This window comes from Saccostrea cucullata, unplaced genomic scaffold (genome assembly GCF_032062105.1).
Source record: "Saccostrea cucullata isolate Sc308-1 unplaced genomic scaffold, CSIRO_AGI_Scuc_v1 ctg4505, whole genome shotgun sequence".
In the NCBI taxonomy this organism is placed as follows: domain Eukaryota; kingdom Metazoa; phylum Mollusca; class Bivalvia; order Ostreida; family Ostreidae; genus Saccostrea; species Saccostrea cuccullata.
Window position 1 is genome coordinate 25,313 of NW_026935772.1, and position 21,184 is coordinate 46,496.

The window sequence follows — 21,184 nt, forward strand, 5'->3', positions numbered from 1 at the left end:
CTTTTGTAAATGCTCGGTTTACTGCTTCAAACACTATTCAAAACGTGTTTAACTTAACAATTGCATTAGAATACATTTTAATGGGGTAATGGCCCATTCAATCACATTTTACTGATTTGATAAAAAGACATTGTTGATGGGATATTTGCCCAATCATTTGACATTGATTACATTTTTCATGGGAAATTGTCCCATTGTATCCATATTGCGTGGCGTCGTCCACTCGAGAACTTTACCAAGTGCATAATATTTATCCCACTTGGGGTCGCCAAATTTATGGTGATTGTTGGGAAAATGACCTGACAGCCACTTCCAAATTGGCATATGTCACCGCGACCAAACTTCAAATAAAGCTTATGAACTACCAAAGACTTATTTTATATAATTACATCTGAGATAACTGTGTTTGTCACTGAATTCGGAAAATTTATTATGCGTCATCTTTGTGCACAGATCAGATTGTTAAACGTATGATAGTGAAAACACTCTATGAGAAACGCAAAGAAAGCAGTGTATCTCTCAATATTTCTATATAGGGTGTACCAAACTTTATAAGTCATCGGACAAAAATGTTTTGTAATACTGTAAATTCTGATTTTCGTAACAGTTATATGCTAGATTTTCCTTGTTAAAACGCAATTATTTGAAAATGATGCGCTTTGATAATATTTAAGATGAAACATATGGAGATAACGAACTGGATTTAAGATCAGAAGTCAATAGAATACAAAATAGAAAAAGAGCAAACACAGACCTCCAAAACATCAGATTTGGTAAAAGGTGCCATGGAGGAGTTAACATCCCCTGCCGACTGGTCACACCCTCCGGAAGATCCGATTCAAACAGTGACGTAGCGTCGTTTTTTAAAAGAAAGGGGGCCAACCACAGAAAAACATTTCAACCTACCTGAAACAAGCCAAAAAAGGAAGAAAAAAGAAAAGGAGATTGTTCAATCCTAAAATTCTTTTAGTACCAAATTTTATTCTTTATGTGCTACATCACCCTTATTTTACCCTAAGTTTAGCAAATCGGCCTTCCAATGAACAATTTAAAAGTAAAATGTTTTGCTTGGCAAAAAGTGTGGGGGAGAGGGGCAGCCCTGATGATATGTGCCTGGTCAATTCAAAGTATATATAATTGAGAAACAGTTTTTATGAAAAACGACTCATTGATAAATTGTAATTACTGACAAAATTATTGTATTGACAATAGAACTTACAAATAAAATTACTTCAAACGGGACTGCTGTTATTCTTGATTTATGATGTATTTAGTATTGATAAAAAAATCAACGTGAGTAGTAATCACAAAAAGACACATTACACAGCAGTGCATCTTTTTAACAGAATTATATCAATGAAATATAAACTGTCTGTATGAGAGGATATTACATTATCTAATCTTTATATATTAGACTGTAACAGTCATTTGTGTGGTCTACTATTTGGGTTAGTTTTCTCTTCAGTTTATTTAGATCTCCGTGCCTTTTAAGCAAATCGTTCTGCTCAAGTTCAAGTCCTTCAATGGCAATTTTCATCTTTTTTATTTCTCCTGGAAGAATCTCTTGAAAAATTCTTCTATTCAGTTTTCGGAGCTGGTCCCCAATGGTTTCTTCTAGCATTGCACGAACTGTATCAATGTCAAAACCTGCAAGCATATCTTCAATACTTGATTGTATGAACCTCTCAAATGGAATGTTAATTGATTTTGCAGCATTAACCACGATGTAACTATTGCAACTTATAAATGTAGCAACAGCCGAGACCACAAATGGTAGACGTAATGGGTTCTCATAGATGGCATACGCTCCAAGAGTTAGTCCAATGGTGTAGAAAGCACACTTTAATGCAAAAGGCATTCTTCTGTTTATGTTGTCTGCATCATCCAGACCAGTTACTCTGTCTTGCAAGCCGTGCATTAGTTCATGAATTTCCTTGAAATCTTTAAGCATGCTATTGTTAAGTTCACTATTGTTGATTTTTTTAACTTCTCGGGCTATAATTTCTCTTGATAGTACCTCCACTATTTCAGCGATTTTTTTTCGTACTTGTAATCTGTTACAGGTCATGAGTTGTTGTCCACCTTCGTTTAATATTCTGTGCATAAATCCTTCTGTTTGCATGTACTCAAATGTTGTTTTGCTTAAATGCGATATGTGTATGTAGATTTTGCTTAGGTACAAGTCTTGTTTCTAAAAACAAAATGCATAATGCAAAAGAAAACTCTGCGTAACAAATTATATGAAAAGTAAAATTTAATCTTACACTTCTTAAACATAAGCAAATCGTAGTGAAATTAAGAACATACCTCTTTGCAGAGTTTGATCAATCTTTCATGTTTCTTCATCTCCCCTTGTACAAACACTCTTTTCTCCTCTACACTGGTTTCACTTTGCTGATATCGAGGTTCAATGATTAGCTGGATAGATTTAACCAATTGTGCCAGAAAACTATTGAAGAAAACACATTTTCCCATTTAGCTTTCAGAACAGAAAAAAAGGAAAGCCAGTGAGTTGAAATTAAGTTATTGTTAAAGAAGAACAGAATGCCAGAATACTTCATCAAACATATTAATAAAAGGGTATAACAATTCTTCCTACTTATTCAAAAAATATCTAGTTCAAAATGCTGAGCTGATCCAAATGCTAATTGAATGCAGATGCTCATTTTGTTTTTGTTGCTGTTTATTGCATTAATGGTATCACAGCCACTTTGAAATAACGTTTAATTTTTAATGTATGGTATTTGATATCAAAATATGAAATTAAAAGTTGCATTTCGGTTTTGAGTTTCGATTAAGATTAAATAAAACCATCTCACTGCTTTCATTGATATTAGTGAATTAAAGGGAAAAAAAATCCCATTTTATTGGACCGAAGATTAATTTTACTAAGATGTCTGATTTCACTCTACTTCTTTACAGTCTCAATTACACATATAAAAATCATTTCAAGAGCCTATCTACTATGAAGTTGATAATATTTAAACCTCCATTCATACATCTTCCTTTATAAACGGAAGGTTTTTTTTTTTTTTTTTTTTTTTTTGCTTCCGATATGACCAAAACATTTCGAATCTGCAATTAAGATACAGCCAATATAATACTTTTTTAAAAGAAAGAAAAGCTTTGAAATATTGGTTTTCTTTAATACACGCACAAGAAGTGACGACTTACGGTTTTATCCTAAATGGTTTCGCTTTCTTAGTTTCTTGTCTTAATATTTCATCGTTTCTGAGATCTAGTACTGACAAGTTTCCATTTTGAGGACATGATATAGTGTAGCCGGTAGTGAATTTCATATTTCATCTATAAGCGATTTTTATGGGAAAAAAATAATGCACAAATACTATATGTAGTTTTCTTTTGTAAAAGTGGGGCGTGTATAAAGAGACAATCGCTCATCTGTCAGGGTTCAGGTCTTATTTATTGACACAGTCAGCGGGATATATATTGACCCCAGAGCAGTCCCACAGCAGTCCCAAAGTGGTCTCAAAGCAGTCTCACGGCAGTCCCAGCAGTCCCAGCGGTCCCACAGCAGTCCCAGCAGTCCAAGAAAGCAGTTCCAGCAGTAAGAGTGGGTGGGTGTATTTATTTCACGGGCGGAACTAACTCAGAAATGAAATTTCCAATAAACAATGGTACAATAAAAGGCAGCTGAAATTGATTCTGAGTAGTATGCCAGGAATCCGTACATGTATGCAAAGATCATTTATGAACAGTACGAGCATAGAAACAATTTGAAATAATATTTATTAAAAGAAGAAGGCTTTCACAGCTACATGTATGAATCACACTGAACATGACTATTTATTCCCAATTATCTGGTATATTAAAAATTCAATTTCTTTATTTTTTGATTGATACGTATGTATTTTTTATACTGTAAATTAAACTGGAATTGATTATTTCTTACAATAATTAGTTTTAAATATACCATAATAGAGCATGGCCGATTTCCATATTATCCGGATACCCTTAAGGCATCTCCTTAAGTATTGGGACTATTAAAAAAATGCTGTTACTTTTGCCACGTATTATTTTTCAGTCATGATTATTTTTAGTGAGATGTCCATTTATTATAGTTAATTTCTCTAGCTCTACATGTATTAAATCAGTTTTAAGTGTTTTATTTGTTTGAGTGTACATCTGTAAATTACCAGAATGGATCCCTCAGACTACGTTCAAAAATTTTAAATCCTGAAAGAAATTTATGCACATTTAATTCATCTTTTTTTTGTGCATTACATAGATTGAAATTAGGGTCATTGTAGACCAGCACGCTCATTGATGTGTAATATTGATCGTATTACGTGTACTCAAAAAGCATGCATTGATTTTCTGTCCAAAGGCAATTGAAATTGCGGGGGTAGATACCATTTTATACACATTAATCGGCCTGGTAAAGACAAGCAAAACAAAAAAAAATTACAATTCAATAATTGAGTATAGAATTTTGCGTTTTTTTTTCTTTAATAAATGTACTCTTATATCAACTAGTTTATAAATCAAAAACTAATTCATTAATAAATTCCCCAATAATTGTTCACATTGTTTATGTTACGGAAGAATTGTAGCATAATTTTATTTCATTGTCATTTAAAAATTGTAAGATTTTAGCGTGGTGCATGTACTGTAATGTACCTGGTCATTGGCCATTTGCGAAATTATAAAAAAAAATTCTGATTATACACATAAGTGTTTATATTGCTTTACTCTTTAATTTTGAAAGAAGGTAGATACCAGTACTCTAAATTGCAAACAGAATTAACGTTCTATATGAAAAACGCATACTCTTAGAAAAAGAAATACCTTAAGTGTATCTTCATTCTCTTGTTTTCGTTTCTTTGAATAATTTCCTGCAGTACTTTTTCGAATTTTCTATATTCTTCGGGGTATTTTTCACCTCCAACTTTTATCTAAAAAGACATCAATGTATGTTAACCTTTTTTAGAAATACGATATTAAATTTTTATATTAAATAAAGGTTTAATGCACACTTTCCAAAATGTTACTTGAGACACATTTTCTTGCAAAAAAGAAAATAAATGATCTCCAAGTTTTATTTTCATTCATTTTATTACTGTAAACCGACTTTTATTCTCGTGCTAGAAATTTTCGCGAGATTCGCGTAAGCCTTGTCATTGCGAATATTTCTCGCCGTGAACTAGTCCTTAAAGTCTCTTTTTCTATTAAAAACAGTTCCACAAAGGCTTCATCGCAAAATAGTTTACTGCAGGTAATTCGCAAAATAAAGTCGTCGCGAATAACAGTTGGTTTACTGTAATTGCTCTCAACTTATCAAGAATACGAAATGTGTGATTTCATGAGATTCAAAGCGTCCCCAAAGACAGGTAAGAATAAACATTGTTCTTTTTGCCCATTCAAATTCAGAGTATTCAAATATTGCATCTGGTAAATGTCTTAAATTATCATGAATAAATTTTCTTTCATCTATGCATTACAAACCCCTTCCCCGTAGTCACGCATTTTTATGCATATACCATTTCCTATTTCTAACGAAAAATCACGCATTTACCCCTTCCCTTCAATCAGGCATTTCTCACCTACTTTCAAAAGGAAATTTGATTCTCGATTTAACGACAATTCCCATCTTTTTTATACTTGCTAAAATATCAGGAAATAAGAAAAGTTATAATCTTATTTTAATATTATGTCATAATTATTTACGCTCAATTCGAGGAGAAACTTGTACCGTGCTATTAAATAAGAGCTTGTGGGAAAAGGTAACGTTAACGTTAGATTTTGTTGACATGAAGACTAAGTGTATGCTGTGTCACAATTATGTAGTATGTAAAGAGTTTTAATCAAATCATCCATAGCTTGTCTTAGTTTTAAAGCATTATACTTGTATTTGTTTCCTAATGCTACCCGTTTATTCTTTGATTTGAAGAAGAATATCAAGAATTGAATACCTTTTCTAAACATTTGACTTTTCAGACAATTTATGCATACCTCTCCAGTCGACATGCAAAAAATATGGTCCAATTGAACATCTGGCCATATGGTTGTTATATTTTCCTTTATTTTTCTCGTGCACTTTTCAATGTATTTTTCCGTTTGAGGTCTAATACTATCAATTTTGTTCAAGACAAAAATGGCATCTCTTGCTTCAAAACTGAGCATGTCTTCGTTGTTTTGTAAATATGCGAATAGTTCAACCATCTGTTGAGATAGAAGTAAACTAATTAAATCATGCAAACTCGGACGAGAGCATAGTTCTATAACTAAAGTTTACCCACAGAGTTTGCAATAAAGGTTTTGTTGATATCAATGAAAGCAAGTTAACTTTGAATATCAATTTATACTTTATTTTTTTACAAGTCTTATATACAGTTTTCGTTATTTTGAACAAAAAAGTTTATTATTATTATAGTACATGTACATCCCATTTAATTTCCACAGTTTACTTCATTTATGCATTTCTAAGATATATTACAGTGTAATTAAGGACCTGAATCTAAAAGAAATATTCTATATTTAACTTTCAGTATTAATTAAATCATATTTACTTTTAATAGAAAACTAAAGTTTACTTTAGTAAGATTTGTTTGAAGACAGCAAGAATCACATTCTTATCTGATACTTACCCTATCATTTTCCAGTCCACCTGCTCTGTTGACATCAAGAACGAAAATAAAGGAAACCGCATTTGGTAAATACTCAAAGAGTAATGATTTAAAGTTGCCGTGTATAGAATTTCCACATCCAGGTGTGTCAACAAGCATGATATTTCCCTGCAAAAGCGTATTTTGAAATATACTCTGTTATGTTAAATTGATGTATTCATTTCATAATAAATCAAATATTTTTACATTGAAATACACATTACGTTAGTCAAATGCTTCCGCATTGTTAATCAATAAAACACAAAACAAATAGGAAAAGAAAAAAATGTATTGTTTTAATACAAATACATGTAAAGAGGATTATATCTGTTTTAGATCGAAAAGGGACTGGCAATATCGTGGAAAACAGTATCATTGCATTTATTCCTTTGCAATAAAATCAACATCAAAATGTTTTATTTCTGACTACTCATCAAAAATAAGGTATACCGCATAATCCATATTACCCGCCTAGGCCTTTTTCAATTGACTGGAAATAAGGGTGCCTTGTACAGTGATTAAAATCATCTGGAATTGCCTCGAATTTGCGCGATAATTTGAAGAAAAGTGAAAAAAAGGTTAATGGGTTACTCGTTCGTAAAGTATTTCTGAAAGCGAAAGATTTTAAAAACGAAATTATCATTTTTTTCCATTTCTGAAAGTGACAGTTACCTGCAACATTTGTTCTCTTTGAGTAATCTCTAATTTCTTGATGGAAAATGAATCATATAGAACAATTTGATGGATTGTCATAACTTACTGGTAAATTAGAAAATTTAACTGTCATTCTCTGAATTCATTTTACAAGAGTATTTGAAGTAAAAATATGACAAAAAATTTTAACTAGAAAACCATAATAAGCCCCTTTTTCGCAATTTTCTAAGCGCCATTGGCTGTAAATACGGTATACGGTATGTTGCTAAGTATTAACCCCCCAATATATCTATCAAGATATGTTTTTTTTTTTAATTATCATATAAAAATAAAAATGTAACATTAGTTTCTGATATTGTTTCTTTAGTTTAACAGGAGATTCTTTGAAGGACTGGATTTTATGATATATTTTTTGTTGAAAAAAAATAAAGAGAAGAAAGCCATCATCTAAAAACAAATATGTAATATCTGAACTTCTGACCCTGACCTTTTGACCGCAATCTTTATGTTTTCTTGAGGTCAGGTGCATTTCAATTAAAAACAAGATCTGTTTGTGAAACAATATGCGCCCGGTGCCAAAAAAGTTCGAAAAAGCTATAGTTAGCATATAAGTGACACAGACAAGGTCACAAGGTCATTGTCCTAGGTGTCATTTAAAAGAGCTTTATTAGTGATGGAGTATGCTTATCAAATATGAAGTCCCTATCTCTTACGGTTAATAAGTTATTGCGAAGGATAAAGTTGAAAACAGACAGACGAACAGATAAACAGACAAACAGAGAGCAAGGACGAAAACAATACACGCCCCGGATCTATTGATTCGGGTGCAAAAAAATTCAGTTGACATGCTCAAAGGCTTTTAGAGATATCAATTGAAAACAAGTGTTACAGTCAGAGATAATGTATGAATTGTCTTACCTGAAAGTTTGTCCTTTTAGATTAAACCTTATAATAGGGTTCTTTCTTAGGCCATAAAAAGTTGCAATATAACATTTTATTCAATGTGAAAGGTTTCCCACGATATATTTTCAGGAACTAAAGTGTTATACTCATTTAAAATGGCAAAAAGAAAATGAGGAAAGATGGACGGACAGACTCAACTTACAGACTCTCTATACAGTAGGAGAATTTCTTTTGACATTGAGAAAATAAAAGCATGTGTAGTTGTCCATATTGTGGTTACTCATAGAATAAACTTAAAAAACTATGACGAACAGGTGAATAAAAATACCACAGATGGGCAGTATATATAGGTTTCTTAATTTACCTTACTTTCAGTTAAAGAGAGCGAGGGCAAAAAAAAATCCGCTTATATTAAGTTTGACTTCACAATTTTTATACGATAGTGTTACTAAAAAGGTTGACACCAAAAAGAGATACATGTAATTGTAATATTGGAATACTTGGTAATATTGTATATCAGATTATTTTCACCTCATGCTCTTTTCGCCCTTCCCCACTTGCAAACAATTTAACTCTATTTTATATTCGCACATTTACAGTTGTGTTTAAGAAATATACTGTTTTCCTTAAATTAGTCTCGTTTAAAATTTTGACATTTTGGTCGAGAGTGAAGGTGGAGGAAATTAAACATTAAATGTTGCTGTATACAAAATTTGGTAATGAACAATTCAAAAAAAAAAAAGAAAAAGAAAAAATTTGTGATTAAAAACATACTACCTAGTCAGATGACTTACAAATAATTTTGCTAACCTTAAGCAACGAAGATGGAAAGAATATTTCAATTTCTCTACCCAGACATGCTTTTTCAACATCCCAGTTTTCATCTTTTATTTCATAAGCTGAATTTCTGTCAACATCTTCGCTGTCTGAGTCACTTGAATAACACTCAGAGCTCAATGTTATCATTAGTTTTCTTAAGTGTTCTACTGACTTTAATGATGTGTGTTTTGCCACCATATCTAATGATTCATCAAAAACTTGAATCCCTAGCCTATCTGATCCTCTCATTTTAATTATCTTTGATGTAGTTTGGAAAAGATCGGAAGGAGAAACTGTGTCTCCAAGCATCAAATTCACTAATGTTGATTTTCCACAACTGGTGTCGCCTGTAAAAAATAGTAGTAATAATATTAAATATAAAAATGTTTAAAGTTATTCAAAATTTTCTAAATGTACTTTGATAAGTCTTTTAAGGGCACAAATAAGTATTATGAATTCAATATTTCACAAAAGAGTGTCAAACTTGCCTCCATAGTTGCAAAAAGATGGAATCTTCATCAAATTTCAACTTGATCCCAAAAATGTTTTAATATACATGTATATCAATCGAACAGAAATCAGATAAGACATCACTGTCCAATAGATTTAATGAGATATTGTGAGAATTAGATAGCATTGATTTCATTTTTACCAGCTACAACAATTCCGCAATCCCTTCGCTTCAGATCTAGGAGTCTTTTGTCCAATACTGTTTTGAAATCTGGATATATTTCAAATACTTTATGTCTCAGATCTTCTGCAAATTCTTCCATGTCTAGGAGCTCCTTTACTTCGTCAAATACATTTTCTAATGCATCCTCTTGTTTTGAAACTTCTTTATCACAATACCTAAATTATTCGGATTTGAATTGTTAATTGTAAATTCCAGTTTTAAGTAAAATACGTTTTGTTCATTTTGATGTGTAACTTACCAGGACTTTTCAGCTGTTGGTGCATCATCACACTCTATAAAAGGAAGAAAAAAGTTAATAAAGCTATAAAATAAAGGATTTGAATGCATTTAGTTTGATATCAGAATATTGACGTATTTTTTTACATAATGATAAAAGAAAATTAAACAATTTAACTTTATATCAGCAAAAGAACAGTGGTCAACAAAATAAACACCACCACCACCCACACACACACACACACAACACCTTCGTCTCATCTTTTCTAATTTGCAACAGCTATGCTATAAATATTTCTACAATCAGCATGTACCTAATGAAATAAATATATATTATAAAATATGAATGACATGTACCATACATTTATTCTTTTGCTTTCTTTCTGTTTCGTTTCATTTCTTCAACCACTATTCAACTGAAAATAATGCTCAACTTGGCTGACCAAAATATGTGTGTACATTTTGCAATTTTGCCTTTTGCCTAATCTGTAACAACTCAACAAAGGTATTAACTTCAAACGTAATAATAAAAAAACATGCAATTACATTTTACGTCATTGCATTTTGTGTTGATCGCAAAATGTAAAAATCCTGAAATGTGTGTTGTTACTTTTTTGCATTATTTTATATTGCATTGATTTCGAGGCAAACCGTAATAACCTAAAATGTAATTATCACGGTTTGTTATATTTTGCGTTGTTACTACATTTTATGTTGTAACAAAGCGCCGCTTATAATGTACATGTAGTACTTTATATTATCATATCATTGTTTTTTCCCATTTAAAACTAATGAGATAGTTGCTGAATAAAATCAAAATATTGTAATTTTTGGGGAAAAAATGTAAAATTTAAAACAGGGGTTAAATACACTTATACGTAATATATTGATATGTTTTACTTGAAAAAGGCTGTTTTTTGTTGGATTCTTCCTTTTCCACGTTTTCATATTCCGGTACTTCTATATCTGAATCTACAATGGAAAATAATAAATATTTATTTGAAATATGTTAAATACACGAACTAAAGACATTCCGTTTTAATGGTATAAGCAAACTAAAATATTTACAATAGCAAATACTTTTTCTTAGATGATCCTAATGAAGAGAAAATATGTTCAATTCTGTTTGAACTTAGTTGAGGTCAGAAGTCATAGCACGGCAGAACCACTCGGCGAGATTATCTTTATGTTGATTTCTGTCTGATTTCCTTGCAGGTTTCAGTAGACGTTTTGGATTTAAGTATAAAATGTACAGATAAAAGTGTAAATTTTAAAGATCAAAGTGTAAATTTACAATTTAACTCTTTACAACTGTCTGAACTTTGACGCACCATACACTTAATATTTCACTTCATAGAAATATGACGTTGCCTTTTCCCCGCAAGCACTTCATGCGCCGTACAAGTTTCTCTAATGTTAAGCGTAAATAATTTGACGTAACATGTGAATAAAATCATTAATTTTCTAATTAATGAGACTTTTGCAAGTATAAACCAAAGGAAATTGCCTTTAAAATGAAGATTTATTTTAGTTGTGAAAGTTAGTAAAATATCAGTGATTGCGGGGAAACGATATATGCGGGGAAAGGGGTAAATGTTCAAAATTTACAGATTAAAGTATAGATGTTTTAAAATGATACCTTATTACTTATATTTATATTTGTGACTTATTCATACTTTATATTTGCCTGATTGTGACGTTTAGCGTGTAAAATGCATTATTTTTCAAACTCAACGGCAAGTATGTAATCCACTGAACGCGCGTCGACCCTTTATGACGTCACTGAGAAATTACGTCAAACGATTTTCCATACGCACATCTATGACCTCTTGACCCCGTACCTTTATTTATACAGTTATAGATACGCATTCCTTTCAGTAGTGTTATATAAAGAAAAACATTTGCAAATGTAAATATAACTAGAGCAAAGCTCGTTGTAAAGCAAGGAGAAGGTCTTCCGTCCTGTTTGACCGGAAGTAACTTTCATTTTTTACAAAAATGAGTAATAGCGTCCTAAAATTGTTTAAACCTCTAAATCTATGTTACTTAATGCTAAAATCAGCAATTTATTGCTACTTCCGGTTTGACCGGAAGTGACGACGACGGACGGAAATTTAATTCTTATGCTCCCAGTGACAGATGTTACCCAAAAACTTGTCAAGAATGGCAAAATATGCGTTTTCCTACTAATTCCGGTTTAACCGGAAGTGACGTCGCCGGACGTACTTTGACGACCTCAATAGATTGAGCTTGACATTTTGAACAACTTTGCTTCTTTGACGTATTCCAAATTCTCAACACTTTCTGAGATATAAATAAAATACTTTTGGACGCTCTTGGCCCTTAATTTTAGGGACCAGCCCTTTTTTCCGAGATATCATTTGAAAGATCTTCTAAATCTGCACAAATTATGTTCTTTATATTTTAACAAAATATTTTTAGTTTAGAAGATAAAAAGCAAAATATGAGTAATTTTTGGCTCTTTTAAGCGTTCTAATTTTTGACCCCTATAAAGCGCCATTTTGAATGCAGAAATCGAAAAACAAAAACCAATCCTTCTATTATCAAAAATCAGTAGAATTTCTGCTGCAGCTTTAACCATCTCGGAGCCTTTGTCTGGAAACTAAAGCCTATAAATTTTCGTTTAAAGGGAAATAACTCAAAACCGGAAGTGACTTTTTGAAATTTTTGACAGCATTCTGATAGAGTTTAGTAACTTCTAGTACCTCTGAAAATTTGAGCGAAATCAATTGAGAAATGAGTGCGATATGAGGCTTCAAAGTTGGCGTCTAGAAAGTAGAAGAAAAAAAAGAACTAGAGCAAAGCTAGTTGCAAAACAACGAGTAGGTCTTCCGTCCTGTTTGTCTGGAATTAACTTTTTTTTAAAAAGAAAAGACTAAATTCATCCAAAAAATGTTTAAATCCTCCAAATCTACATGTATGTACATTAATGCAAAAATGAGCTTTTTTTGCTACTTCCGGTTTGACTGGAAGTGACGACGACGGACGGAAAATTGAATGTTATGCTTCCAGTGACAGATGTTACCCAAAAACGTATCAAGAATGACAAAATCCGCATTTTCTGACTACTTCCGGTTTGAACGGAAGTGACGACGACCGACGTATTTTGACGACACCAATGGATTTGGCTTGACATTTTGAACAAGTTTGCTTCTTATACATATTACAAATTCTCAATACTTTTTGCAATATCAAGGAAAATCTTTCAGCCCCTCTTGGCCCTTAATTGAAGGGGCCAGCCCCTTATCGTTGATATTCTTTGAAAGATCGTTACATTCTCTAGAATTTTTGTTCTACATGTCTTTGCAAAATATTAACATGTAAAAAGATATTGCAGAAAAAATGTCAAAAATTTCTAAATTCGCGATAAGACTTTTTTCGAGCCATAGCGGGCGCCGACGTGCTGCACTTCCGGAGAAAACGAGAGGTGTGTTTCACATCAGCACATGATGCTCTATCATCGCTGAAAATCTTACGTCTCTGTCTAAATGCACTTTTGAGAAAACTGCTGGACAAAGTGATCCTCTGAAAATCACTAAATCGCGGAAATCTCAAAACTGGAAGTGACGTCATCAAAGCAAAAAATTATATATCAGCTTTATTTGATGTTCTATCAGTCCTGAAAGTTTCATGAAAATCGATCGAGTCGTTTCCGAGAAATCGCGTGCACAAAATCGGTAAGACAAAAAAAAAACAATAATAAAACTAGGATACTTATTGTTCACAGAACAATAAGAGGTCTTTCCACCTTCTTTGAATTTCAATTTCATGTAATATTTATCTCTTTAAAATTAAATTTCATCAAAAAGAAACCAGGAATGGCTTAAAAGAAAAATAAAAAAGGTTAAAATTTGGAGGTGACCTTGACCTTTGACCTTCAAGGTATATTCAAGGTCAAAGGTCAAGGGTCACATTGTAATTAACCCCACGTCTCTATGACGTATATTTTTAAAGTAATAAGGTTAAATGGTAAGCACAAAAGAATTAAAGGGCAGTAACTCATTCAATGAGTCACCAGATCCTTTCGCACTTGAACATAAAAGTTGTGCCCAAAGTCCCTTAAGACATAAGTGAAGGTTTCATGTCTTTACGATTTACTTTTTCAGAGCAATAGCAATTACAAGGTTTTTCGCAAAAGGGGCAATAACTTTTAATAGGGTCAATCTTAAGGGACAAGAATGAAATCTTTGAAATAGGTTTAAAAGTACATATTAATGTTGCAAAGACATTAAGTATATATTAAAAGACAAAAAAGATATAAAAAGAGCTTAATTTCTCAATTTTTGAATGACTTTGACCTTTGACCTTTACATGAATTTTATTAACAGAGGTCAATGAATCTTATGCAATTAGTCCCATGTCTTTACGACTTCTCATTTTGAAAATTTTTAATTATTTGTACAATTCAAAGATTTTCAGGGGCAATAACTCATTGAAGAGGTCACCAAATATTTTCGCAATAATAAATTCCAGAGTCTCCTCAAGGAGTTGAAAACATTAGTGAAGGTTTCATGTCCCTGCGGTTTACGGTTTTGAAGTAGTAGCAATAACAAGGTTTTTCGCACAAAGGGCAATAACTTTTAATAGGGTCAATTTTAAGGCATACGATTTAAATCTTCAAAATAGTTTTAAAAGTGCATAATAATGATGCTAAGACAGTTTGTATATGTTAAAAGACGAAAAAAGATATAAAAAGAGCTTAATTTCTCAATTTTGGAATGACCTTGACCTTTGACCTTTACATAAATTTTAAGATCAAAGGTCAATGAATCTTATGCAGTTAGTCCCATGTTGCTACGACTTCTCGTTTTGAAAATATTTAATTATTTTTAAAATTCAAAAACTTTCAGGGGCTATAACTCATTGAAGGGGTCACCGAATACTTTCGCAATGAATAGATTCCAGAGTCCCCTCAAGTAGTCGAAGACATTGGTGAAGGTTTCATTCTTCTATGGTTTATGGTTTCGGAGGAGTAGCGATAACAAGCATTTCTTGCGAAAGGGGCAATAACTTCGAAAGCGGTCATAGTTCATATGCGTTGGGTCATATTTGTTCCTAACTTTTAATGACCTTTACGATGAACAAAAAGTCTTTTCGATAAATGTCGAAACAAAAAATCAGCGGAAGAAAAATAAGAAGAAGAAGAATAACTAGGAGACTTATTGTTCACAGAACAATAAGAGGTCTTTCCAGCTTTTTAAGTGTTTCCGTGTCATTTGAGTTAAAAAAAAGAGGAAAAATGCAAGAAAAGAAAAAAAGTCCTCCAAGCAGGATTCGAACTCGGGACCCTCAGATCTACGCTTCAGAAACACGTGTATTTGTTTGTGGCACAAAGTCGAGAATAATGAATAGTTCTGAGAAACACGATTGGTGTATAATGAAAATGCCGATTTCCTGTAAAAACAATTCATTTGAGTTTGTTTATACTTTGAATAAATTGAGCTAATCATACAGAACTTATGATGCATTCGAACTTCCATGTCGGCACTGTGTTTACAATGAAATGAAAATATAGGCGCGTTTGTTTTGACACATATGGTGAACTCATAGGTAAGATTGAATATTCATCTCTGTTTAGATTAAATTAATAGTTATCAGCATCAATTAAACTTAAAACATGCATTTCATGGAAGAAAACTGTGTCACACAGAGCGTGGAAATTTATCTGATAGGAAAAATTCGCTATTTTCCAGATTCATTCGATTTTATATTAAATCTAAATAAAATTGAAATAAATCTGAGTTAGGGTCAAGGTCAAAGTTCAAGGTCATTTTAACACCCCCCCCTGAAAAAAACCCGTATATAAGCAATTTTGATATTTTCCCAATGACCTTGACCTTTGACCTTGACCTTATCCTCAAGGCCAAAGGTCTAGAGATCCCATGCATTGTCCACATGTCTTTACGACTTGTCTTAAAGAAAGTTTTCAGTTCTTCGTAAACATGAGAAAGTGTCAGGGTCAATATCAACTTAAAATGGTTTACGAATTCTTGCGCACTTATGGAATGAAAAGTGTACTAAATTAGTCGCAGACATTGTTGAAGGTTTTGCACCTCTACGGTTTACGGTTTCGGAGGAGTAGCGATAACAAGGGTTTACACTGAAAGGGGCACAAACTTTTAGAGGGGTCAATCTTAGGGGACAAGCATGGAATCTCTGAAATGGTTTTAAGAGTACATACTAAAGATGCAAAGATGTTTACAATTTGGTGATGAACAAAAGAGCTATAAAAATGCTTAATTTTACATATCTTGAATGACCTTGACCTTTGACCTTGACCTAGATTTTAAGGTCAAAGGTCAATGAATCTTTTTCAGTTGGTCCCATGTCTCTACAACTTGTCGTTTAAGAAAAGTTCTTGATATTCGTAAACATCGCAAACATTCAGGGGCAATAATTCCTTATAGGAGTTTACGAATCCTTTCGCAATGTGTGAATGAAGAATCTACTAAATCAGTCGTAGACATTAATAAAGGTTTGGAATCTCTGCGGTTTACGGTTTCGGAGGAGTAGCGATAACAAGCTTTTATTGCGAAAGGGGTCGTAACTCCGATAGTTGTCAAAGTTCATATACACAGGGTCAACTGCGAAAATCTTTTACGAGGTACATTCTTATCGACTCAAAGTCTTTTCGATAAATCTTGAAACAAAAAATCACACGGCGGAAAAATAATAAAGAAAAAGGAAAAAAAGAAACAGAAGAATATCAATAGGTCTTTCCAGAGAAAGCTGGAAAGACCTAATAATAATAAACAGAAGAAAATCAATAGGTCTTTCCACAGAAAGGTGGAAAGACCTAAATAGTGGAAAAGAAACCTAAGAATAACAGTAAGGTCTTTCGCTGAAGACGGAAGACCTTAAAAAGATGAACAATTCGTTGTAATTAAATTCTTGATCGTTTTTTTTTTCATTTATAAGAATAAGCTTCATTTATGACCACTCTGATATACATGTACGTGTATTAATCACAACAAGATGCACGAATGAATATCTTTTAAAATAAAAAAAAACATATGATCGCACGCGTAGTTTAAAAGTGTTACATCTTTATACGCAGTGAAACTTTTGAAAGATTAATCAGTTTCGTATGTTCATTAGGGCTATCGATTATTTGAATCCGATATGTATTGGGTTTCCAATGTAACTATGACTTTTGGTCAAGTCGTGCAATATACATATTCGTTGTTTATTTTTTTTTTATCTAAAAAAAAAATAATAAATTTAAAGACTTTACGAGATCGATATTTCGTCATCGGAGATCATAGAAAAATAATGCGATGTGTTATTGTCTCTTCTGTATGCATGCGCTTAGTTTGAATTTTTAGCCGGTTTTCTTCCTTCAAGGGGAGGGGGTTAAGAACTGAACATTCCTGTATAATTTCGCGAAAAAATAATCCTTAAAACCAAGCATGCGTTTATACCTGCCCCTGGATATGTTCGCTGTTCATTTTATAGCATTTATCCACAATTATGGAACACTCCCAATAATTATTACAATATGTGAGAAATACAGCTATAGTATTATATATCGAGGTTTTAATTAATTAATATTTATAAAAATTCATTTATTTATTTTCGATCTACTAGAAAAAAAAATCACTTACATTTATTCTAAATACATAACGTCCTTATAACTCAAACACTGTTTTTGCCATGGAGAATTAATATCTATAACCAAAAAAAAAAAAACAAAAAACAAAAACAAAACAAAAACAAAAAAAAAAAAACAAGAAAAATATTTATTATCAATCGGTCAGAAAAATATTGCCTTGATCTGCCTACCTGCATCATGTAACGTCACGATGGCTGAAGTGATGCCTCGGGTATGTTTTTGTGTGTTTATGATGACAGACGATCCAAGACTACAAAGTTTTGATATGTTTTTATGTTTTACCTCTGTAGAAATATATTTACGAGGGTTAAATAAACATTCATTGTCGCGAACGTCGTATTGAAATCCTCTCTGTTGAATCACGCAAAACAGCAAATAAAAGACGAAGGAAGTACATGTACACTGTAGGTGATCTGTTTTTTCGGCGATAGATACACCTTAAAATGGATAAACAACTGAATAAAAGGTAAATTCAAGCACTGATTTAACAGATCCTTGCATTTTTCGAAGAAAGGCCGCATATGACAACAGAAATATATCTAAGATTTTTCTAGAATCTCAGCTTACGTGAGACCAATCTCCGAAATGTTTTATAGGTTGGTAACCCCGAAGCCTGAGATGTTGCCATTAATATTTATGCACTTTCAAATACTATATTGGAACAATGCATAGATCGAAGGGAAGTAATATAACTTTGACATGTTGGATAATTGGTAAACATAATATTGCAGATATTGCCTGCTAGGTCAATCATTATGTTTGATCGAATTCATCACCTCTCGGCGATAGATGATTGATACAGTAAGAAGCCCGATTTTGATAAGTAACGTTTAACAACAATTCCATTATTTGGCAGACATCTTTTCGATCGATCTTACAGTGCGAGTGTGTATACATAAATAAAGCGACACGACGACATTATGTAATCGCGCGTTGCAGTTAACATGTACTTATGCATTGTTCACAGACAAGAATATTTAGAAATCCAACAGTGCACGTGCGCCAAAAAATAGTAATGCACAACATATTCTCGTTTTACACTTTATATATGATGTAAAGTTTAATAAGTGGAAATTTCTATAAGTTAAGAAAAATGTCAATATAATAAAAATGCATTAAAATAAGAACGTCAGCAAAATTTCCATGTTAACAGTATTACTGGTACATACAGTTATCGTGCATCAAAAATAAATAAAAAAATATTTGTTTAGAAGTATATTTATAACGTGACATACCTACACAAGGGGATCCTCCACTTGCAGTCGCCATCTTTATTGGTTAACCTGCCACAAGTACACTGAATTAAAAAAAAAAAAACGTCGATAAATCTCTCAGAACAAGGCCATTACTCAAAAGTAAACTTCCGGTAAAAAAGAAGCTTTGTACTTATTTTACAAAATGTGTTAAACTATTCAAAAATAAAATTCAACTATAGAGGTTTTAAGCTCCATCTAGAAATCCCTTGATGCATATTCCATGCAGGATTCTGCTATGTAATTTCTAGAAACAAATGAACCTGTTTACTCATCTGAAAAATGTATGTCAAATCCAGCATCCGAAGTTGCGTACATCCTTCCATGTATCATCCATGCAAGTTTGATCAAGACATGGCAAATAGCTACTTACATGTATAAAAGAATCAACTACACAAACTTAATTATGGTCCCTCATCTGAATAATGTAGATCAGATCCAGCATTTGAAGTAAGCCTTATAACATACGTTTGGTCAACATAGGACTTAAAGTTACTCTGAATAAACCTGTTCTAAATATTTTAATTGGTCACTCGTCTGGAAAATATAGCATCAAAAGTTAAACTGGTATTGTGCATCCTTAGATGCATCATCCTCATAAGTGAAATGAACAAAATAATTCTCTAATTAAAAAGTTATATCTGCGAATCTTTTAACGTAAAGTTCTATGAGCAATCTCAATATTTTATTGATTTTAAGGTTATGTTAAATTTATTGCTTAATCATTTCGTATTACCTTTGAATGCAGGTGAATTATACATATAAATACACATCGGTAAATATTAACAAGACCATGTGTATGTTAAGGCTTAGTGTTGAAACGGATCTTTAAATTAATACTCCCAAGATATAATAACGGTAAGTTTTTAAGCGACATAAACAAATTAAATTGTGCAAGTTTTGTAGAATAACTGAAAGCGTTCAATGGCAATGCATAATGTTATAAAAACGGCATTATATTTGATATTCTTAAACGCTTAATAATATATTTCTTTCATTTAATGATGATTTAGTACAAGCGGTTGAGAATGTCATCTATTAATGCAATAATTTCTTACATTAAGCGTTGAATTGCAACGCTAAAGCTAAATGATAGAAATATCATTAAACGGCGTTTTGTCATAATATGTTTCTAAAGACAAAACAATACCTTCATTGAAATCAGTATGGAAATCAGTTTTGCCTGGAGTAAATGCATGTAAATAATTTCTGGTGAACGTAGCTGTTACATAAAATCGATATTGACAAAGTAAACATACCAAATAGTCTCACCTCCTTTTACTTTAAACTTCACCAAGAAATTAAAATATGCCTCCTTCACTCGTGAGACGATTGTTTTCACACAGATACACTGTCTTTCAAGGACGATTTGATCTAATGAAGCAACATTTTAAGTAAAATTAGGAGGAGAACCACTTCCATTCACAGTGACGCCAAACTACTTATAACAGGTTTTCTTTATTTAGAGAAAACGCTCCATTGAAATTTAAATGCCAAGGCGGTTTTGGTCATACTAGATTTGAAAACACTTGACAATCTACTTCAATGTTTGGTCACGCTTAACTGATCTTGTCATTCGATTACGATTTCTTTTGGATCAATTCAACAAGAGAGACATACATGATCTGTTAACAAACATATTCGCGACGATTTTATTGCGCAATTTACCGGGGAAAACTAGTTAACTAGTAAGTGGCGTTTAATTTTCGCGATAAGGCCTTTTTCAATCTGTTGTAAATAGACAGACTTTAAGTACCGGGTCGCAGCGAGAAATATTCGCAATGTCGAGGCTGCCTCGATGTTTGAGAAAATTTCTCCCACTCGAATAAAAGTTGGTTTACAGATTTACCAATCTGATACCATACATATCAAAAATAAACTATCTGTTATAAAACATTTGGAATTACCATCTTATACCAAAACTAATTTTGAGTACGTCATTCAAAAAGCCCGTTCTGTAATTGAATATTCTGTTCATTTCAGTCAGTAATAATTTTGAAGTACAAGGTATCAATTTAATTTTATGCTCACTCAGTTTATTAGTTTAAAAATTTATTCATCGATTTATAAACCAATAAAATAAATAAAAAAAGATCTTTTTCTCAAAAAAATATTCTTTAAAAAAGGCATACTTACAGTACGGTATATTGATAAAATAAACGTAGATTGATAAAGTGTCCGTATATCCTTTACAATTTACTTTATTAATGCTTAAAATGTTTAATTAACGCCGTTGTGGACAACACATTTTATCATTCCATAGCTCTTGAATTACATCTTGGAAACTCTACTGGATAAAATCTTAGGAAATTCCGGGTCTCTCTTTCTAAATGCAGTAAAACACACTTTTAACAAAGTGCAAAGACGGGAGATTTTTATTTCATTT

At 32.2% G+C, this 21,184-nt stretch overlaps 1 protein-coding gene across 5 annotated transcripts; it reads right to left on the reverse strand.

The window, feature by feature from the left end:
* Positions 1-4: 4 nt before the first annotated feature.
* LOC134243751 (uncharacterized) lies at positions 5-20,306 on the reverse strand. 5 transcript variants are annotated; one of them, XM_062725995.1, is made up of 12 exons: positions 18,976-19,061; positions 18,781-18,842; positions 17,716-17,795; positions 10,813-10,884; positions 9,935-9,968; positions 9,655-9,851; positions 8,994-9,349; positions 6,609-6,755; positions 5,974-6,183; positions 4,810-4,916; positions 2,308-2,449; positions 5-902 (listed from the first exon to the last, which is right to left on the reverse strand). In XM_062725995.1, the coding sequence occupies exons 1-12, from the start codon at positions 18,994-18,996 to the stop codon at positions 864-866; spliced, it is 1,467 nt and encodes a 488-aa protein (XP_062581979.1). In that variant the 5' UTR covers positions 18,997-19,061; the 3' UTR covers positions 5-863. The 5 variants fall into 5 exon arrangements, with proteins under 5 accessions (XP_062581979.1, XP_062581975.1, XP_062581977.1 ...); XM_062725991.1 differs by having other exon boundaries at positions 133-2,191; XM_062725996.1 differs by having other exon boundaries at positions 834-906.
* Positions 20,307-21,184: the final 878 nt, after the last annotated feature.